At 48.5% G+C, this 22647-nt stretch overlaps 1 protein-coding gene across 4 annotated transcripts in view; it reads left to right on the top strand.

The window, feature by feature from the left end:
* Lig1 (DNA ligase 1) overlaps positions 1–22647 on the top strand; it is a 50317-nt gene that overhangs the window by 15296 nt on the left and 12374 nt on the right. For all 4 annotated transcript variants that reach the window (XM_004672804.2, XM_045133814.1, XM_045133815.1 and 1 more), the window contains exons 5-19: positions 1432–1558; positions 4283–4378; positions 7989–8090; positions 9091–9216; positions 9334–9409; positions 11871–11951; positions 12193–12249; positions 14329–14501; positions 16476–16642; positions 16967–17043; positions 18051–18142; positions 18326–18425; positions 18902–18987; positions 19623–19738; positions 21044–21139. In XM_004672804.2, coding sequence (XP_004672861.2) covers positions 1432–1558; positions 4283–4378; positions 7989–8090; positions 9091–9216; positions 9334–9409; positions 11871–11951; positions 12193–12249; positions 14329–14501; positions 16476–16642; positions 16967–17043; positions 18051–18142; positions 18326–18425; positions 18902–18987; positions 19623–19738; positions 21044–21139 — 1572 coding nt within the window. The remainder of the gene's footprint in view (positions 1–1431; positions 1559–4282; positions 4379–7988; positions 8091–9090; positions 9217–9333; positions 9410–11870; positions 11952–12192; positions 12250–14328; positions 14502–16475; positions 16643–16966; positions 17044–18050; positions 18143–18325; positions 18426–18901; positions 18988–19622; positions 19739–21043; positions 21140–22647) is intronic.

Below are 22647 nucleotides of genomic sequence, written 5' to 3'. Positions count from 1 at the left end.
GCCATGGAAGGCTTTTGCAAAAAGAGGCAGAGTACCTTTGGTCCTAGGCAGTCTGCAGAATAGTTCCTTTAAGGCCTGCATTCATCAGGGTCCAAAAGTAGACAGAAACCACACCAGTGACTTAGAGGAAATGTACTATAAAGAGCTGTCACCTCAACTGGGTGGCTGAAGAGGTAATAACACTTAAGTATCATGACTGTTAGGACTGAGAGTTGAAATCCAGACAGGATCCTGACAGGGATGTTGGGGTCTTTGACCTTGGAGGAGGAGACCTGAGCCTGGACTCAGACCTTTGGAGGAAGGGATGCCAGGTAGGAGGTAGTAGTGTCTGGTGGGACTCTGTAGTGGATACAGCAGGTGTTAGTAAAGCTGTCAGTTGGACCCAGCAGCTGCCCAGGAAAGCCTGCCACCTCCAGTGGAGAGTCTCCTTCAGTCCCTCATCCCTCAGGTGGTTGGCCACAGAGCTAGGTGCCAGTACTAGGATGGGTCCCCCAAGTCTTAATTCTGGGACTGCAAGGCAAAATGGAAAGTAATGGGCTTTGAGCTTCATATCCAGTACAGGGCCCTGTGAGGTTAGTTAGTAGTTAGACAAGATAGAAATTTATTTTTTCTCGAATGAGCATGTAGCAGTCTCATCATCAGAGGCCTAGGCTGCTGTTTTGTTGCTTGTGGTCCCTGGATGCCTTTGTTTGTGTGAATGTCAACATTCAGCTGTTAGGAAGACGGGAGCATGACACTGTTTTATTTCATTTCAAGAAGCAGGAGAGAGAATGGACATACCAGGGCCTCTTGCCACTGGAAACAAACTCCAGACGGATGCATCACTTTGTGCATTCGTCTTTTATGTGAGTTCTAGGGAATTGAACCCAGGCCATCAGGCCCTGAAAGCAAGTGGCTTTAATTGCTGGGCCATCTCTCCAGCCCCAAGGACGGCACTTGTAAGTGGATACTATTTGAACTAAAGAAGTGTGTTGTGCTTCCTCTCCTTGTGTAGAACTGAGGATCACAAACACACCCAGCCACAGGAGAAGTTGGTAAATGTAGTCCTTAGTCCCATAGCCACTAGCTACCAAGGATTTCGGTTAACGTAGTTCTTAGGCCTGATCCTGTACTAGCTGCGGATGGCGGATGGAGTCTTGAGTTGGATCATTATCATGTGCGTAGCTAAAAATGGAAGATTCTGTTGCTTGAGGAAGCAGAGGGAGTACTGGGGTCCACAGTAGAGAGAATAGGAGCAGTTAAACTGTGCTGGTAGATGTTGCCATCACCTAGGTGAGAGAGGACAGTGTGAAGCAAGAATGAGACTGTGGTCCAGGAAGGAAGGTAGGCACAGAGAATTCCAGAGTCTCCTTCTGAAGTTCTGAAGTGGGTGGGAGCTGTGACTGCCCCTCCTTCCACCCTTCACTCTGGTCTCTTTCTTTTTTCTTCCAGAAGTCTGTGCCAGACTCCACACAGAACTCTCCTCCCAGCCCTGCCACATGTCTGGAGAATAGTCCTTTCCCCACCAACAGCTCCCCCATGGACATCTCCCCATCAGGGATCCCAAAGCGTCGTACCGGTAAGGACATCTGAGCCTGTCCTTGCAGCTGTATTCCACCTGTGCATTGTGGCATTATGAGCATGAGTACAGCTCCACATCCATTGACTCTGTAACCTCAGGCAAATTACTTCACTTTCTCAGAGCTTCGGTTACCTTTCCTGTTGCACAGATGTGCTGAAGTACCAAGCTGAGCAACTGATTTGTACAGAGCACTTGGGTTGGGCTCTGCCCACAGTCAGCACTCAGGAAACTGGTCATTGTGATCATCATGTTAGGTAGTGGTGGCTGCATAGCTCTGACTAGGAATACAAGAGTTCCATCGTAAAACTTGTAGAAGAGATGTTAACCAGGCCGAGCCCTGAAGAGTAGAGAAGATCCTGGGAGGAAAGGAGCAGGGAAGAGTTCTGTGGAGTGGGGAGGATGATTTGGGAGGCCTGGTCCTCCTAGGGTTTAGTGCCTTGTCACAGAGCAGAATTGAGGTTACTGAATGAAGAGACTAGGGAAGGACTTGGAAAGGCAACCTGGAACAATGCCCAGGGGTGCTGAGAGGGAAGGAGGAAGGCTTGGCTCAAGGAGGATGAGATGAGAGAGGCCCCCATATGATTTATGGAACTGTGAGCCTGTACTCTACAATGCGACCTACTAAGAATTTGAAATGTGGTAACTGAGACTGAGGAAGTGATTTTTTTAAGCAATTTTATTTATTTATTTGTAAGTAGAAGGAGGTAGAAGAGAGACAGAGAATAGGCACACTAGGGCCTCTAGCCCCTGCAAACAAACTCCACATGCATATGCCACCTTGTGCACCTGGCTTTACATGGGCACTAGGAAATTGAACTTGGGTTGTTAGGCTTTGCAGGCAAGCACCTTAACTGTTAGGCCATCTCTTTGTCCAGGAAGTGATTTTTCTTTTTTTCTTTGGATTTTCAAGGTAGTGTTCACTCTAGCCTAAGCAGATCTGGGATTCACTGTGTAATCTCAAGGTGGTCTTGAACTCAAGGCGATTCTACGTCTGCCTCCCAAGTGTTGGCATTAAAGATGCCCCACTTAGGAAGTGAATGTTTAATGTTATACCATTTGAATTAGATTTTTATTAGAAAGCAAGATAAGCAGCTCAATTTAAAATCCCACATTTCAGGTTTTCCAAATCAGGAAATTTTTAGTATTATGTCAGTTTGGCTGGTAAAGTCTATGCAAACATTCTAAAATTTGAAAAACTAAACTCTGAAATGTCTCTGGACCAAAGCATTATGTATAAGTTGCTTGGCCAGACTGAATTCAGTTAGTGAAGACTTTGCAGTATCTTGCAATCAATCTGAATGTGAGAATCTTTACTTTTCAACTATAAACTACTTTTTTTTTTTTTTTGGTTTTTCGAGGTAGGGTCTCACTCTAGTCCAGGCTGACCTGGAATTCACTATATGGTTTTAGGGTGACCTCAAACTCACTATGAACCTCCTACCTCTGCCTCCCTAGTGCTAGGATTAAAGGTGTGCATCACCTTGCCCTGCTTCAACTGTAAATTTTATAAAAGATAAACATGACGAAAACTTTGTGTCTGAATTAACATGTGTAGTTAGCATATCAGACTTGAAGAATTAATATAAGTTACTTTTCTCAGTACTGTGACAATATACTTGCCAAAAGCAACTTTAGGAAGGAAAGGTTTATTTTATTTTGGCTCACAGCTTGAGGGCACACCCTGTCGCTGGCCAGCACAGTGGGAGAAGCCGTTGTGGCTGGGCTGACAGGAGTGTGAGGCAGCGGCCATGTTACATTTGCACTCAGGAAGCAGAGAGCGATGAATGCTGGGCTCAGCTCGTTCTCCTTTTTATTCAGTCAGGGACCCCCGCCCATAAGATGGTGCCATCTACCCAGGTTGAGTCTCCATAACGAGCATTCTCTGAAAACAGTTTCATAGACTCACCCAGAGGTGTGTCTTCTGGGTGATTCCAAATCCAGTCAAGTCAACAATGCAGATTAGCCATCACACTTAGCACTGAAGATAGAATGTTGACTTTAATATTGAAAACATGTGGGGATTATATTTTGGATATATAGAGTTTAGTAAAATGCATAATTAAAACTAGTTTATGTGGTTTTTTAAATTGTGTATTTAAAAGGGAGAAAGAATTGCTGCACCAGGGTCTGCCTTCTCTGAAGCTTATAGCCTAAGTTTACATATGTGGCTCCATGAACGTTTTTCCATGAGTTCAGAAGTCAGCCAGCCTGTGGGTAATGGGGTAGGGTTGGATGTCTTGAGGACAGGCAGGGGAATGTGTCCCAGATAGAAACAGCATGTGCAGAGGCCCTGAGGTAGGAGCAGTATAGCATGAGTGGAAATTTTCAGACATTTCAGTGTTTCTGGAGAATACAGTGTAGTTTAAGAAGCAGGGAGAGGGTCTGAGGAGAATGTAAGGCATGAGCTAGAGAGGAGAGTAGTGGCTGGATCCCCAAGGGCCTTACACACATGGTGAGGATGCGGAGCATATCTTATCATTGTTCACTTGGGATCTTTCCATTCTTGGGGGAGGGAGGGAGAGACAGAGGTTAAGTAATGTGAAGTTAACACAGCAAGCTATAGGGATTAAAGGACGAGGCCTCTACTGGGGTAGTGGCTACAAGTTCTGAAGGGGGGGGGTTCCAGATCTTGTTAGTTGCACCCTCCCCCTGGTTCTGACTGCTTTGGGACAGGAACAGACAGAGCTAAAGTCAGCTACACTGAGCCCTTTCTCTTCCCAGCTCGGAAGCAGCTCTCAAAACGGAAGATTCAGGACTCAGTCCTGGAGGAGCAGAGAGAAGACAAGGACAAAGAAGCCAAGAAGAGGAAGAAGGAAGGTGAGGCACTGGGAGGAGACACCTCTGTGTGTGTGCCCATGTGTGTGCACACTTTCCATGTGCCCAGCAGGGACGGGGAAGGGTGTGCAAAAGTACAAGATCTGTAGACCCTCAGATTTGATGTTTAAACATGTCAGTCAAATCCCACACCCCATGATGAGGTGTGGTGGCTCACACCTGTAATCCCAGCGTACAGGAGGATCACCACAAGTTCAAGGCCAGCCTAGTCTGCATAGTAAGACTCTTCCAAAAAGAGAACTACAGACTGTGCGTAGTGGCTCACGCCTTTAATCTGAGTACTTGGGAGGCAGAGATAGGAGGATCACCGTGAGTTTGAGGCCACCCTGTGACTATAGAGTGAATTCCAGGTCAGCCTGGGCTAGAATGAGACCCTACCTTAAAAAAAAAAAAAAAAGGAAGGAAACTATACAAAATTTATAAAATCCACACCCCAGCACACAGTAGTAAGTCATGTCATAAAAGTATTCTGGAACACATTTGTTTGGCCATCTTAATTCAGTATTAATAGTAAATAGCTTCCTGACTTGATCTTGCTTTTATTAAATGGAAAATGTTTTCGTTTAGATAATTTATTTTTCCTTATACATTATGCCAGAAAGTCAAGGTTCCCAAAAGTCCTTGCTTCACTGTACCCTCAATGTTTTAGTAATTTGTTTCATGGTACACCTATGCCTATACATCATAGTTCCATCCCTGTCATTGTGCTTAAACAGCTATTAAATAATATACACATACTGAAATAAAAATACATATATTTTTTGCTGCTTCCCAGAAAAAGAATGGCAGCAAGGGGCCTCCATTTGTCACCGAGTCTCCTCTCAGTTCCAACGGCCCCCCACCAGCAAAGAGGAGGAGATCTGTCCAAGGGTGGAAGGCACTCACTGCCATCTTAGCGCAGGGCACCTAGACTGATAGCTCATGCCATTGGGTTGACCCTGCAAGAATGGCTTCTGTGTGTACATATGAAATTTAATACATTTTTTCCATTCCTGGTAAAAAAACAATGCGTATATTTTTAAAATATTTTTATTTACTTTGAGAAAGTGAGTATGGGCATGCTAGCCTGTTGTCACTGCAAACAGACTCTAGACATATGTGCCACTTTGGGTGTATGGCTTTATGCGGATACTGAGGAACCAAACCTCAGCCCACAGATTTTACCAGCAAGCACCTTTAGCCACTGAACCGTCTCTCCAGCTCATATATTGTATCTTACCCGCAAGTACTTACTAATGAGTTATGCCTAGGTAACTAATACACAACATCTTAGGCTATGGAATCCAGTAAAAAGCACCCTTCATTTCCTGTTAGATATCGATTTGTGAACCATACTTGATTTTTATAAGCTCATTGTGAGCAATATGACCTGGTACATCGTTGCTCAGTATCTGAGGGGCGCCAGGTCCAGACCTGCCTTGGGCTGCAAACTCTGCAGAGACTCAAGTTCTGTACATGTAAAGTGATGTGGGATCTGTGGACAATAGATACATCCTCTTACAATACCTAATGCAATGCAAATTTGCTGTGTAAATATTTGTTTCCTGTGTTGATTAGGGAATGAAATGATGACAAGAAGAAAGTCTGTACATGTTTGATATAGATCTGGTTTAGTTCTGTACCTTGTTTGTTTGCTTGCTTGTTTTTTTCCTTTTTGTAAGACAAGATCTTCCTGTTTAGCCTAGGCTGACCTCTTAACGCTCAATACACCATTCCTCGAGCTTCACCCTCCCAAGGGCTGGGATTACAGATGTGTCCCACAACAACCCAACAATCTTGGATATTTTCGCTCAGTGCTTGCTTAAATTCCAGGGTGTGGGATGCTTTGGGTCAGCTGTCCTGAAAACCAAATTCACTGAACTAGTAATTCAGGTAATTTCCAGCAGATGTCGCTGTGCTTCCTTGGAGCTGAAAACTGTTCTGAGCCTATCAGGAAGTAGCCAAGAAAATGGAGATCCATTGATCCCTTTGCTTCCCTGGAGAAGGAAACTGTCCTGAGTGTTTCCTTCATCTTGGAGCACAGCAGAAACAGCCTAAGGATGGTGCCATTGATCCCTTGGGGTCTGTCTGAGATCCCAACACTTGCAGCTTTTGTTATACAAAATATTTGTTTGATGAAATCTTCATTAGATTGTGTTTCCTACACAGTTCTTAACTTGGTGGAGACTTAATATTATGTTGAAAATTTATGTTTAGTAACAAATGTTTCTATAATCAGAGAACTGGTGCCATTTTAAGTATCTGGAGGAGGAAGGGATGTAAATGGATGCACTTAATACTATGGAAATTTTTTTTTCCTTAAAAGAGAAAAAAGAAACTAAAAACAAAAAAAAAAAAACCAGGCATGGTGGCACAGACTTTTAACCCCAGCACTCAGGAGGCAGAGATGGGAAGATCGCTGAGAGATTGAGGCCAGCCTGAGACTATATAGTGAGTTCCAGGTCAGGCTGAGCTACAGTGAAACCCTACCTCGAAAAACCATTAAAAAAAATAAACAAAACAACAACAGAAACTTTTGAGATAAAGAGGAAAACAGAGAGAGTGAGGGAGAAATGGCACATCAGGACCTCCTGCCACTGCACACGATCTCCAGACACATGTGCCACTTTGTGCATCTGGCTTTATGTGAGTAATGGGGAATCAATCAGGCTTCTGGCTTTGAAAGCCACTGCCTTTAACTGCTGAGCCATCTCTTCAGCCCCTTCTTCCTTTTAAAAAACATATCCTTATTTATTATTTATAAATCTTATTTATTCTTATTTGCAAGCAGAGAAAGACAGTGGGTGTGCCAGGGCTTCTTGCCACTGAACAGACTCCAGATGCATACCCACTTGATGCATCTGGCTTTATGTCAGTACCGGAGAATTGGACCCCGGCTGTATTGCTTTGCAAACAAGCAGCTTTTACTGCTGAGCCATCTTTGCAGCACTATTGAAAAATCTTTATGACATTAGTGTTCACATTTTTTTGTCATTACCCTGAAAACATTTCAGTAAATTTTGTAAGAAAAAAGGGGAAGGGGAGACTGGAGATATGGCTCTGCTATTAAAGACATATACTTACAAAACCTGCCCAGGTTCAGTTCCCCAGTTCATATCAATCCATATGGGTGTTTACTTGCAATAGCAAGAGACCCTGGCATGCTCCCCCCACACAAATGAATACATAAGTAATTAAAAGTGTCAAAGGTACTAGGAATTATACCTAGGTCCCCATGCTAGGCAAGCGCCCTACTGCTGAACTACATCCCAGCCTTTGTCACTTTTTGGTTTTTTGAAGTAGGGTTTCACTGTAGCTCAGGCTGACCTAGAATTCACTTTGTAGTCTCAGGGTGGCCTCGAACTCATGGCAGTCCTTCTACTTCTGCCTCCCAAGTGCTGGGATTAAAGGCATGTGCCACCATGCCTGGCTTCCTTTTTACTTTTTATTCTGAGACCAGATCTGATGAAATTGCCAAGGCTGACACTTGAATTCATTTTATAGCCCAGCAGGCCTTGAACTTGCCATCTTTCTGCTCAGCCTGCCAAGTAGGTGGGATGACAAGCTTGCACCTCAGAGCTCACTACTGTCTTACTTTCCTTGCTGTTATCAGAAGCAGAGATCCCAGCAGAAAGCACCACCGAGGCTGAAGTTGCAAAACCAAAGGAAGAAGATGAGCAGCCAACAGCACCCCCTGCTCCTTCCATGCCCTCCAGTGAGTATCTGGTCCTCTGCCTGCCCTGCAGCCCTGACTTAAGGACAGTTATCTATGGGGGGTGGTTCATTTTAACAAGGCACAGATTCTCCAGCTTAGTGTGGAAGTATGAGCTCGAGGACATTGATAGGGTTAATTATTATTGGACTTTGTGTGCTTTTTTAAAAACTCCATTCATGTGGGGAAAGTGGAAAGAGCCCTCCAACAATGCCTTTGTAGTTTTTAGGTATTATGGTTCCCAGTCAGGTATTAGCAACTGGGCAGGAGTTTATTGAGTTGAACATCTCAGCTTAGGAGTGGAAGTCACCCTTGCTGGCCACGGGGCAGCTCCTGTGCCCAGATGTCCCCGAGACCTTTGTGTCAGATGACATTTTCAAGTTCAGTCTTCAGGATACAGTGTGATAGCTGATTTTCTATAGCTATACGGCGGTGGGAACGTTTTTGTTGAATCATTTTCTGTGTGTTGCTGAGGATAGAACCAAGGGCCTGGCACATGCTTAATGAATATTCTACCACTGAGTCACACCCTCAGTCCCTGGCTGGTGGGTTCTGGGTAGGTGCTTTGCCACTCAGCCATGTCCCCAGCACCTCACTGACAGATAATAGACAAATGCTCCACCACTAAGCCATGTCTCCAGCTTTGGGTTTTTGTTGTTGTTCATATATTTGAGATAGACTTGCTCTATAACTTAGGCTGGACTTGAATTTGCAATGCTGCCTCCCAGGTATCTGGGATTTCCAACTTGTGCCAGCAGGCCAGGCTTCTGAGAGTTTCTCTTACCACTGTCCTGCATCTCTGGTGCAAAGCCCATGCCAGAATTCATTTGCTTGTATTCATTAACACTGATGAGTGAGCTGGAAGCTGGAGAGGCCCCCCAGTCTGGGCAGTGGGAAGGAAAAGGGTGAATTGGCTCAGTGTTCCAACTGTAGAGCACAGGAACCTTGAGGAAGCCTGAAGGTAGACAAGGTTCACATTACCATCTGTTTTCTCCTAATTTAGAAGTGGAGACTCCAGCAGAAGTGGAGAACATTCCAGTGCCCAGGGTAGGCGGGAACCAGGAGCCTCAGGAAGAGGACCCGAGCAAGCCTCCTAGCAAAGCTCCTCGCACGCTGAGCAGCTTCTTCAGTGAGTGTCTCTCCCGTCCTCGTCTCCTGGCCAGTCTTTGTCCAGGTGGTGCTACATGGAGAAGGGGTGAGCGGCTAGCGGGAGGAAGCACCCACCACTTCTTGTCTGCATTTCCAGCCCCCCGGAAGCCGGCAGTCAAAGCAGAGGTGAAACCAGAGCAGGTAGATGTGCCAAGGAAGGAAGAGGCCAGTGGGTGAGTCTGTCGATGTCTGAGAACATGGTGTGTTCCCTGCTCCATGCCCAGGGCCCAGTCCGAGCTTAAGCCTCCTCCTTCTGTAAGGTTAAACCAGCTAGTAAATACTTTGGGTTGTATGGGCCACATTTGGCAATTGTTACAAAGCCATTCTTAGCATTCAGGTTGAAGTAAAAACAATTCAGGGGTGAAATTTTCCATCCCACTCCCTCCCCTCCAGCCTCTCGTCTGACCCTAAGTTCCTGGAGGCATCTGTGACACCCAGCTGTCCTGTAGCTTCTTTCCCAGCTAGTCCCAGCCCACTCACTACTCCAGCTTTTAGCCTTCTCTTCTTGTCTCTTAGCAGCTAGAGAATGTGTTGTGGAGGCAGCAAGCATGTGCTCCATGTTGGGGTCTTCTGAGGCTCTTCCATGACGGCCCTGAGTGGCCCATGGGGATGGACCATGTAGGGCTTCTCTGACTCTGTGTGTTGTGGTCATGGACTGTTGAGTAATAATAGACTGCTAATTGCTTTTTTGGGGTTTGTGTTAATTCTTTTTTTAAAATAATTTATTTCATTTATTAGAGCATGTGTGAGAGAGGGAGAGAGAGAGAGAGAGAAAGAGAATATGGGCATGCCAGGGCCTTCAACCACTGCAGATGAACTCCAGAAGCATGTGAAGCATGTGCCTCCTTGTGCATTTGGCTTACGTGGGTCCTGGGGAATCAAACTTCGGTCCTTTGGCTTTGCAAGCAAGGGCTTTAAGTGCTAAGCCATCCCTCCAGCCCAGGTTCATATTAATTCTTTAAAGAAAAGATGTCTGGGCTCATTCCTATAAGATCAGTTAAGAACAGGGGAGCCTCATAGAAGATTTGTTGAATAGACAAATAGGTGAATGGTTAAATAAACTGTCCTATAAAGTTAATGAGCTCAGACCCTGTTCGTGCCATACTGTGGGCTGGGAATGTAGTTGTGTGGTAGTGCGCTTGCCTAGAACCCACAGTGAGGGGCTGGGGACGTGGCTCAGAGGTAGAGCACTTGTCTAGGATCCACAGTGAGGGCTGGGGGCGTGGCTCAAAGGTAGAGCACTTGTCTAGAGTCCACAGTGAGGGGCTGGGGGCGTGGCTCAGAGGTAGAACTTGTCTAGAATTCATAGTGAGGGGCTGGAAGTGTCTTAAGTGGTAATAGTACTTTTCTAGCATAAAGCTCTGGGTCCTTCCCCCTACCCCCGCCCCAAAAACATACACAGCAGCATAGATAGGTTGGTGTTCTTGGGGCCCTGCCCACCTTCCATTTCCCAGCATTGCCGTGTCAGCCTTGCTCTTTTAGTATGTTGTAGAATCTTGTCCCTTTCATTTGACTGTGCTGACTGTTGACTACATCATTGTTTCTACTCTGCTCAGGGAAGGCCCAGTACCTTTCTCTTTGCCAGTCAGGGTGTTTCCCCAATATTGAGACAAAGTCTCTTCCCCATTCTATTATGACTAAGTGCCTCCCCAGCAGACCATGAGCTCCATCTGGGCGTGTGGTGGGGGTCAGTGCTCTGTGTCCCTGTCCCCTGAGTGGAGATGTGCACTACCTCTTGCTGTGCAGGTCTCAGATCAAGTCATATGGATTAAATATTTGTTATTTACTTGCTTTCTTATTGTTTCTTTCATGTTTACTTGTTTACAATATGAGCTAAAGTAGAATCATATGTAAGGAATATATGAGAAATGAGCAGAGTACATTATGCTTACTTTTTTCATTATGGATTTATTCATTTACTCAAGTTTTGTGTATGAAGAGCTGATTGTGGGTTAAATGGTTTTAAGTTCGGGAGATCCAGTAGAAAATAAATCAGGCAAAAAAGAACTGCTACTTGATTTCTAGTAGGAGGAGGTGGGATATAAATGGGAAGTGAGACAAATGTGTTCCATGGCTCGTGGTGCGAGTCACAGTGGAGAAAGGAGCAGAGGAAACAATGGGGGGGGGGGGGGTAGGTTGCCAGTGTCAGTAGAGAGATCAGGAAGGTCTTGATGGAAAGGTGCAGTTTGAGTAAAAGATCTGAAGGAAGACAGGCATGGTGGCCCACAGCTCCCCTTGGGAGGCTGAGGCAGGAGGATGGTGAATTTGAGGCAATCCTCAGCTGTATAGTAAGATTCTGTCTTGAAGGGAGAAGTTGAGGGAAGATGGGAAGGGGAGAGATGACTTGAAGGAGATGGATGAACCATGAGGGAAGAATGTTCCTGGCTGAGAGGAGCAGTGAGTGCTGAGGTCCTGAGGCGAGAGCACTGCCAGGGATGATTCTGGAATGGCGCGGAGCCCACACGGGTGCCTGCTGGGAGTAGGAGTTAAAGGCAGGTGACAGGGCTTAGGGTCACTGCCTTGGGCCTGAACAGAGCCTAGTACATAGTAAGCACTCAGGAAACAGTCCTGGAACCTAGGAGTGACTGCTGTGACCCATAGATAACCCATGTAATCCCCTCTGTCCCTCCACAGAATGCTGGACCCAACAAGCTACAATCCTGCCAAAAACAACTACCATCCCATCGAAGATGCCTGCTGGAAATCTGGCCAAAAGTAAGGGGCCAGCCTTCTCATGCCACCCTACTTTGCCCTGTAGCAGCTCTCACCTGCACCCTCACTGGGGAATTTTCATGTCTCCCCTTCCCCTGCTTTAGGGACAGGAGAGCTAGGAGAGGAGCTAGCTGCCTTTAGGCATTTGGGTATTGGCATGTTGTCCCCAGGGGTCCTGAGGAGACAGGGTAGACAGGGACTATCCAGCCTATTCACATGGCCCTTGTGTCTGTGCTTTTCCTAGGGTCCCTTTTCTGGCTGTGGCTCGAACATTTGAGAAGATCGAGGAAGTTTCGGCTCGGTAATTAATTACTAAGGCCTGGACTGGCGAGTGCTCTGTGGCTCTGTCGCTTGCCTGGTGGTCCTGCTGCCTTCTGCTGTGTAGTTCTCACCTCCGCTGCTCCTCCCAGCATGGTCACAGGCCTGTGCTGAGAATGGCTCAGGTCCCCTCGTAATACCCCGGCCTTCGTTTCCACCTTGTCTTGGTCAGACTGAGACACAAGGGCCAGACTAGAGCTGGGGGCACTGCAGGAGCTACAAGAACTGAGTCAGCGAAAGTAACTTCCGTCTTGCCTCCATGTCCATGGGAGAGGAAGTCGAGTCTTGGTTATAGTGAGGACACTCTCGCTTGCAGAGCCTTCACTCCCATAGATGCTGTGCGCCAGCCCCAGTCAGCATCAGTGGTCCACGCTGGGCTCTTTCTGCTCCCAAGTCCTTTCCTTGCTGGCCTTCTTGCCCCAGGGCTGTGTCTAGTTCGTATGAATGTTACCATGTGGCATACTTTATTCTGCCTTTTGCTTTCATTTTCAACCTTGCTTTCTCTCCATGTTGGTTGAAGTGGATCCTGGTTTGTTTAAACTGCTGTCTCGTACGTCCTACGCCATATGTCACTCCTACATTGGTAGAGCATTTTAGGTCGCCCCCAGCGCTTTTTCTTCTAAATGTTTTTCCTTGTGAATGCTTAAGAACTTCCTCTGGCATGTGAAACCCATAGTGAGGTGTGGGGGCTGCGGGAAGGATCTTGAGTCCAGGGTGGTAGTTTAGGGACTAGCAAAGCAGCTGGGGCGGGTCTGGCTTCAGTCAGTCAGTCTAGCCACGCAGCCTCCTGGTGTGGGCCTATCGCAGGTGGACCGGCCTCTTTCAGCCTTAGTTTCTTCATGAATAAGGGGGAGATTATGCATTTTCAGTTTGCTGTGGAGACTGAAATTAACACAGCACCGGGGTTAGCTTCTACGGAAACTGAGAAATGGCCTACTTGGTCCTAACCCTATCACCTAGCAAAACTGAAGTAATTTTAGATTTTCAGGACCTTCAAAACTGATAGAGTTATCCCCACGTTCTGTGTGTTCATGTTTTGTGTCTGTGTAGGACACTACTCGATAACCAAAGTGTCAACACAAGTCTGTTATGTGACCTACTGATCCACATCTTCCTTTGGATTTGGCACTCTCCCACTTCCATCCTCACGTGTAGTCCAGGATCCACGCCGTATGTCACATTCAGAGCTGAGGCCTAGCAGACGTGGGTTGAGGAGAAAGTTGTCCTTGCGCAGTGTCCCGCAAAAACCATCAGTGTGGCTTTTGCTGAATGGGGGCTTTTGTGTGTCTCTTGTTCCTCTACTATGTAAAGAATTTTGTTCTCAGTCTTGTTCTAAGAAATATATAGCCTCTCTTTTTAAGTTTTTTTTTTCTTTTTTTTTTGAGACAAGATCTCATGTAGGCCAAGCTGGCCTTGAATTTGTTATGACCTTTAACTTCTGATCCTCTACCTCTACCTCCTGAGTGTTGGGATTACTGGGGTCATTCCATCCCCAGTACCACAACCAGTTGTCTCTGCCAACGGAGCTATCTCCTCAGCTCACACAAGCTCCCTTGGTAATTAGGTCACCTTAGTGGGACCACAGCAAGCCATGGTTTTTGGTTGCAGTGACCCAGACAGAAGTGCATTTATTTTCAGAGGCAGCACAATCACTGATTTTAGCGGCTGGGAGTTTGGGTTCCAGAGCAGATAGCCTCAGCCCAGTGCTTACTTCCTAGCTCTCTCATCTTGGGCAAGCCATTCAGTCTTCTGTGCCTCTGTTTCTTCATCTGCGAACTGAGGATGATAATGTCACCTCTGTGTGTGTGTGTGCGTGCACGCGCCTGCATGCATGTACGTCATTCCTTCTTTAAGTATGATCATTACCGTCTTGTCACTGTCATACTGAGTCGCTCTTCACTAGCAAGCTGTCATTGTGCTATGATTATGAGTCACACACCTAGGTCTGTTTTGGAGCTTTTCTTTCTCCTTTCTTTTGTTCATTTTATTGACACATACCCTCCTTCCCACCCCACTTTGACCTAGAAGAACCAGGCAGTCACCCACTTGCCCTCTTTTCCAGCCTCAAGATGGTAGAGACCCTGAGCAACTTGCTGCGCTCTGTGGTGGCCCTGTCACCTCCAGACCTGCTCCCTGTCCTGTACCTCAGCCTCAACTGCCTCGGGCCACCCCAGCAGGGCCTGGAGCTGGGCATTGGTGATGGTGTGCTCATCAAGGCAGTGGCTCAGGCCACAGGTAGGAGGCGCCATGGTGGGGTGACAAGACTTGAGCAGCATGGGTGAAGGTACAGGAAGAGGCCAACAGGAACCTGACAGGGACAGATTCGCAGGGTCCTGGGGGCTGCATAGTGAAGCAGCAGTTCAGGGAAGGGAGGCTAGGCCTGTGTTGGGACAGTAGTCTTGGATTGGAGAGGAGCAGTCTACAAGCGGGTTGGTAACTTCTAAATGGTTTCATGTATGAGGAGCCTTTATCTGTGGGTCCCACCAGGCCATCCAGCGTTCAAGGTGAAGCCTGGTCTAAAGCTCCACCGACCACGGTGTGGGCTGAGGTTGGGAGTGGTCAGTGTGACTCAGGTGGTGAAAGTTCTGGGAGTTCTCATTTCCCCAGGGAGAGGGAATTCAGGGAGGACATTGGAGGGCTTAGGGCTGGCTCAGGGACTTCATCATTAAGGAGTTGGAGGAGGCTTTCATGGTAGACAGAGATTGATAATGATTGGAGGTTAAAAGGAGGTACAGTGTCCCAGTAGCCATAGGAGATGAGCCCCAAATCCTTAACCTGTCTCTGACATAATACCAGCCCCAGTATATAGACTGGCCAGTGAGAGTGCTCAGCTGCAAGTAACAAGTAGCTGACTGATGGCTCAGAAAGGACTAATGATCCTCCCATGGCAGTTAACAGTGCGCTACATATGATGCCCCTCTGTGCTTTTGTCCTTCATTTGTTAGCACTCAGCTAACACAACTCATGGCCCTCAAGTGCTGCCCAAGGCAGTATGTTGGGAAATCACATCACAATGACAGTACAAGTCAGGACATCTTACAGGCTTACCATTAATACTTTAGTGTCCCTTTTGTGGCATGTCCATGCATAGACACAAGAGCATGAGATCTGGCTGTTTCATTGTTTCTCTTCATGTTTTCTTCTACATGGTGGCCCAGCCTCATAGACAGAGGTGCGTGCTGTTTGGTTGTAAAACACTTTCCCTTTAAAGCCCCTTGCTCTGTTAGAAGCAGGGCATTATCCTGAAATGTGCATTTTCAGTTCTCATTATCTCTGCATTCCATGCATATTGGAAGTGAGGTGTCACAGAGTATCCAGGGGGACATGGTGTGGGGTCCAGTGGTTATGAGCCACTGGTCAGAGATGTCAGGATGTCCATCTTGGCAGCCTTCTGTTTTTACTTCAGATATACGTGTGGCTGGACCCCCTTCTAGACATAAGCAAGGCTTAGCAGTCTCGTATTTTAAATTGGCAACTTCAGAAGGTTGATCAGGGGCTGTGGAGATGGCTCATTGGTTAAAGGTGTTTGCTTGCAAAGTGTGCAGGCCTGAGTTCAATTCCCCAGTACCCATGGAAAGCCAGATGCAAAGTGGCGCACACTTCTAATCCCAAAGTGCCTTGTCATTGGGAAGCAGAGCCAGGAGAATCCAGAAGCTTGCAACCAGTGATTGCAGAGAGACCCTGTCCCGAAAGGATAGAAGTGGAGGAGAAACACCAGAGGTTGCCTTCTGACCTCTGCACACACCATGGCAAGCCCATGCCCACACACACACATACACAGCAGTAACACAAGTAGGGGGAAAAAAGTAGAGCAACAGAAAGAATAACAAGATGCTGGAGGGTGTTAATGGCCAACTAGGGTGGGCTCTGTAGGCTGCTCTGCTCTGTCCACCCTCTTCCCAGTGGCCTCGTCTCGCCTCGTGGCTTTCCGCCCCTCTCATACGTCCGTGAGCGCAGGTGAGACTGCCCAGCTGCTTGCCTGCCGCATAGCGCCTGGCCCTTGGGCTCTTCCCCTGATGTAATGGGAGTCAGGTATTTAATGAGCTGCTTCATGTGTGGTCCTGAGGAAGCCTGACAAGCCAGGCTACTGAAGAAAACCTAGTCCTCTAGTGCAAGCGCACAGGCAGCTGCATCATCCCCTTACCACTTGGCCTCTGGTGAAAGGACACATTGCCACTTCACCACTTCCCCACTGTCTCCCTCACCAAGGTCGGCAGCTGGAGGCCATCCGGGCTGAAGTAGCTGAGAAGGGTGACGTGGGGCTGGTGGCCGAGAGTAGCCGCAGCACCCAGAGGCTTATGCTGCCACCGCCCCCTCTGACTACCTCAGGGGTCTTCAACAAGTTTCGTGACATTGCTCGGCTCACTGGCAGCACTGTGAGTGGGGCAGGGTAGCTGGGCTTCTGGGACCTAAGGTGGGAGCCATCTGCTTTGACGGTTTGGTGCCAGGTCTCCTCACTTTAGCCTGTGGGGTGCAGAGTAACCTTTTCTTCCATTTTCACAACTGGAGGAGTCTCCTCCCCTGGAGACTAGCCGAGCCTCCTAAGGGGTCAGTACTGTAAATGCTGAAAGACTTCACTGCCATCGTCTCAACTGGAGGCAGATGGGGGGTGGGAGGGGAAGCATTGCCAGAGCTGGGGAGTGGGGTGGTCCCTTCTCTGACCACTGGAACCCTAACCTGTTCTCCCTCACTTCCTCCAGTCCACAGCCAGGAAGATAGAAATCATCAAAGGTCTCTTTGTTGCTTGCCGCTACTCAGAAGCCCGCTACATCGCCAGGTGAGCACCTGCGCCAGGCAGGTGAGCATGAGAGAGCCGGGCAGCCTGAGACATGGCAAACACCCAGACTGCTTTCTGGGGAGGGGAACCCCAGCAAGACCCAGACTCCAAGAGTGTAGGAGGGGAGCACAGGGCTCTGAATCATTTACTTTGGTGGTCAGACTACCTAGCAAGGAGGTAAGAATTATTTTGGTTGGCAAAGAAGGCGTGGCTGAGTTCTCAACAGCAGGAGCACATGGTAGAGACTCCTCACACCACAGCACACTGGGAGACAGGCCAGAAGCAAGGACAGGGATGTCCCTAGTGACCTACTTTCACCAGCTAGGCCCCGCCTTCAAAGTTTCACAGCTGTCCTAAATAGTGCCACCAGGCATGGAACAAGTATTCAAAAAGTACCTTGAGGGACATTGCAGATTTAAGTCACAATAGCGTGTGTTCGTGGACTGGTGTTGCTGCATAGAGAAGGAGCTTGGACTTAACACTGTGATTGATGAGTGAAGTCTGCCCTGCCTCGAGTGCAGCATGAAGCTGTGCTGGCCATGATGGTGGGAACAAAGTCACTGGCTGCTCACATGTTGAAGCCATTGTTGAGTGTTCTGTCCTGTGCCGTCTACCTCAGCAATGAGCCATTCTGTGTGCGGAACTCCATTATCCTCACTACATTTGACAGGAGGAGGATGGAAGCAGGAGGGTCAGCCACCTGTGCAGTCACTAGTCTTGACTACCACACCTAGCAGTGGAGTCATGACCCGCTCCAGGCCCAACCTGTGGCTTGTCCTCCCTCTCTGAGCACCTGTCAGGTGTGTGCTCCTTCTGCTCCCTTTCAATCCTCCCCCCCCAAAAAAAAAACGAATGCCAGTGATATTTACTGTTTTTCAGCAGATCTCAGTTAGCTGTTGTTAAGAGGTCCTATAAGATTGTTTTGCTATTGATGAGGTTCTATAAACTGTGGAAGGTGGGACGGCAGGTGCAAAGCAGAGACGGCGAGACTACTGTTCTTTCCCCAGGTCCCTGAGTGGACGGCTGCGCCTCGGGCTGGCTGAACAGTCGGTGCTGACTGCCCTGGCCCAAGCTGTGAGCCTCACGCCCCCTGGGCAAGGTGAGTAGCTCTGACCTGTCTCGGTGCCCATCACTCATTCCTGTGGTTTTCCTTCTCCTCAGAAGTCCTCTATCTACCCCTGGCCTTGTGGTTTCTGCAACCCCAGGTTCTTCTCCCCCTCATTCCTGGCCCTGCAGCAGACCAGCCAAGGTACCTATCTGAGCCTCGATGGGTCTTTTCTAGAATTTCCCACAGCCGTGGTGGATGCTGGGAAAGGCAAGACAGCTGAGGCCAGAAAGGCATGGTTGGAGGAACAAGGCATGATCTTGAAGCAGACCTTCTGGTGAGATGCAGGGTGGGGCATGAGGGCAGTGGTCAGCACGTTGGTGACTGTCATGGGCAGGTGACAAAGCAAAGGGCAGTGATCTAGGTAGAAGTAGTACTAGGCATAAGGACAGTGACAGATCAGGAAGGTGACAGTGGCCCAGCAGCTAGCAGCAAGAGGCAGAGATGCAGACAGCATGTGAGGTCTAGAACCCACAGTGCTGTTCAGTAAAGCTTTAAGGGTGTGGCTCAGTGGGAGAAGGCTTGCCTAGAATCCACAGTAAAGATCTGGGGTGTGACTTAGCAGTACAACTCCTACCTAGAGTCCATGGTGAGGGGCTGGGACTGTAGCTGTGTGGGGCCCTTGTCTAGCATTAGGCAAGGCCTTGGGATCCATCTGCAGGGGTAGAGATTAACCAAAAGATCCCCCCCCCACACACACACACACATACCCACACATCTTGCTGTTGTTCCACCCCTCATCCCTTATCCTAGCGAGGTTCCTGACCTGGACCGAATCATCCCTGTGTTGCTGGAGCATGGCCTGGAGCATCTCCCAGAGCACTGCAGGCTGAGTCCAGGTACTACTACCTCACGGGCCCTTGGGGATGGGGGAAGGGTCTGTGGACCAGTGTGAGATGACGTACCCAGCTATAGTCTGAGAACCTGCCCCACCAGAAATCAAACCTGTAGTCGTTACTGAGATAACTCCCTTTATCCATGGGTTTTCTCTTTGGCACTAGACAGGGTTTGGGCTTCAGCAAAAATATCCCAGAAGACATTGTGTTGGCTAGAGAGAGAAAATCTCTCATGCTCTTACATATCCAGAGCAAGGCAGGCAGCCACAGAGGACATATGGGTGGTTGCAGGACTTATCCAGGGTCCTAGATTCCCTTTCTTTTGTCCCTCTGCCATTTCAAGGTTGTCATTTTAGTGACTGTGGTCAGGAAAGAGGAAGGGAGGGAGTTACTGTTTTAAGGATGTGACTAATGTGTGCCCATGTCCTATTCCTTTCACATAGCCTTCTCCGTGTGCCAGGGTGGCTGGGATGTGGCTCCACGTGGCCCCTCTGCAATGTGGGTGGTCCCTCCACACAGTGGCAAGAGAACAGGTTGTGGGTGTCCCTGCAGCATCCACTGTCTGTCCCTCTACTTTTTTCTTGCCACCTTCTCTCTGCCAGCCGTCTCCCGTCAGTTGCTCTCCTCTCTCCTCCTAGGTGTCCCTCTGAAGCCGATGCTGGCCCATCCCACTCGCGGTGTCCGGGAAGTTCTGAAACGCTTTGAGGAAGCCGCCTTCACCTGCGAGTACAAGTACGACGGGCAGCGGGCACAGGTAGGGCGGGCACAGGCCTTCCCCTCCAAGCTCATGGCCAGGGCCCAGAGCCAGCCTCTTGCCACCTCCTTCCCAGGTCACCTTCTCATCTCTGGTCAGTGTCCCCTCTGTTCAGTGGGTGTAATAATGCCCTCAGCGTCCAGCTTGTGGGAAGGGAGTCATCAGAAGTCCTGGCCTATGGCAGAGTTGTCAGGAAGTGCTGGCTTCCCATGGTGCATCATGACAGCCATTTGGGGAGGCACCTGTGTGACAGGCATGTACCTCCTGTGAGCCAGGGCCAGAGACTTCTTTGATCCTGGGGTCTGGACAAAGGCATATTGTCACCCTTCTGTCTGACAGAGTTTGGAACAAGCTTGATATTCCTCTCATGGGGAGGGATGAGTGTGCAAGGGGGTGGTGTGTGGGGTTGTGAGGTAGTTACAGCAAGGATTCCACACCCATAGTGCCCAAAATGGATCTGAAAAATAATACTGAGAAGCAAATTTGAAAACATTTTTTTCAAATATTTATTTATTTGCGAGTGAGTAGAGATAGAGAATAAGGGTGTCAGGGCCTTTAGGCACTGCAAACAAACTCCAGATGCATGTACTACCTTGTCCATCTGGCTTACATGGGTACTGGGAAATCGAACCTGGGTCCTTAGGCTTCACAGGCAAGCACCTTAGCCACTACGCCATCTCTTCAGCCCCTGGAAAACAACTTTTAACAGTAGTCATGATTTCAAACTATATTTGAAATATCTATGTGATGCATATATCTAGATAATATGAAGATAATATGGTGGCACATGCGTTTAATCCCAGCACTCGGGAGTCGGGTAGGAGGATCACTGTGTGTTCAAGGCCACCTGAGACTACATAGTGAATTCCAGGTCAGCCTGAACTAGAGTGAAAGTCTACCTTGAAAAACAAACAAACAACAACAACAAAAAAAAAAACCCAAACAAACAAAACAGATAAAATACATGTGAGGTGCTCAAAATCTGTGAGCAGACTGCATGCAAAGAAATAAACCAGTGGTAGAAACCACAGTGATTCTTACAGAATGACAGCATTCAGATCCTGTCATGCTCACTGCATAGTAGACACATGTGCTTGCAGAGACCAGGGAGGAGATGGGAGAGGGAGAGAACGAAAGCAAAGATGGCCTACTCCACACTGCAGGGAACTCAGATTCTCTCAGGTCTATGCACCAGCTGCTCCTCCTGAGCTTCAAGAACCTTTTACTTGTGAAGGTGGGGTCTAAAGAGAGGAAGTACCACATGGGGAGAATGTGGCTCTGATTTCTTCTCCCTCACTGTGGCAGATCCACGTTCTGGAAGGTGGGGAGGTTAAGATATTCAGCAGGAATCAAGAGGACAACACGCAGAAGTACCCTGACATCATCAGCCGCATCCCCAAGGTGAGCATCTGTCCCTGTGGTTATGGGCACGGAGGACCTGCCAGGCCTGTCAAGCCAGCCTGGCACAGGGAGGCTTGCTTAGGATGAAGGTACTTTTCTGCAGACTGAGAGCCCGTGCTGCATGTGTTTCCTGCTCCTCAAATCCGGAGGAAGGTGACCGAAGGCTGAGGCAGGCTCTGGCCTTTTCCATTTCCTGACTGCCTCCACTGTCCTTAGGTGGCCAGCTTTCACACATTCTGATCTCTGTGGAGTCCCTCATGGATGGTACTCTTCTAGGTCGATACAAAGGGAAGGAAGGGGTTTAGTCTGTCCTCCCATGGGGGAAGTTGCTCTCCTGGATTGTTCCCACCATCACCTCTTGGCTCCATCTCAGGGACACTGTTGAACACAGGATCCTGTAAAATGGAACCGTAACCTGCCCGGCAGGGAAGTAGGGAGAGGGTCACAGGGACAGTGGAGGGCTAGAACCTCAGAATCAGAAACTTAGGCGTGGTGCAGAGCTGGGCCTGGAGCCAGCAGTTTCTCTGCAAGGGGCCTGCGCGTGTTCCAGCCCTCCACTGAAGGCCACTTCGTCTTGTCTGTCCTCAGTTAGGAAGTGGGTTTCGCCGGTGAGCAGGGAGCACATGTTCCTGACCCAGCCGGCCTGTCGGTGCTAGAGGCCACGGGGCATTGCAGCAGGCATTGTGGGTTGTCAGTTTCGTGCCCAGTGTGCTCTTGTAACTCAGCTTTGCCAACATGAAGTTTCCATAGAGGACCTGGTTGAGATGTGCAGTATGCAGTCCAGTGACATCTGATGCGTCTGAACACCCTTGTAGCTAAACACCCTAGTCAATACAGAAAATCTTCCCTTGCTCTCATGACCCCAAGGGTTTGCTCATGTCCCTGACTTAGCCCGTCCTTTTCCTCTGGTCTTGAAATCCATCCACCAGGGGCAACCTCCCTTGTGCTTCTGAATCATCACACCTTGTTTCTGCATGGTTTCGTGCAGTGTGCCATGTTCTGTGTCTTAGTTCCTGTGCTCATTCCTTCAGCAGCTGTTTATTGTGCACCCTTTCTGTGCTAGAGCCAGGGTGTATAGCACAACTGGAATGTGCCATGGGCTCTGCCCTTACTGGCTTGCAGCGAAGGAACAGAGCTGGACCAGTGTGTGCTTTGGTAGAGAGCTTGCCTATAATCCACCAGGAAGGGGCTGGAGGCGTGGCTGAGCTGCAGAGCACTGCCTAAAATCCACCAGCGAAGGGCTGGGGTCGTGGCTCAGAGGTAGAGCTTGTCTAGAATCCACAGTGAGGGGCTGGGGGCGTGGTCATTTGAGAGCTTCTATAACATGCCCAAGGCTGCAGTACTGAGTGAGATAAGGTCTAAAAGCAGCAGCAAACCTGACTTGGACTATGTGTCAGGAAAGCCTGGCTGCTAAACCATACAGCTATGCAATGTGACAGGAAAGGCACCCTGGAGTTTTACCAGTGTTTCACTGAGGGACAGGAAGACTTCCCAGAAGAGATGATCCA

This window comes from Jaculus jaculus, chromosome 14 (genome assembly GCF_020740685.1).
Source record: "Jaculus jaculus isolate mJacJac1 chromosome 14, mJacJac1.mat.Y.cur, whole genome shotgun sequence".
NCBI classification, from domain to species: Eukaryota; Metazoa; Chordata; class Mammalia; order Rodentia; family Dipodidae; genus Jaculus; species Jaculus jaculus.
The sequence above is the reverse complement of the archived record's forward strand: the minus strand, read 5'-3'. Positions and strand labels throughout refer to the sequence as shown.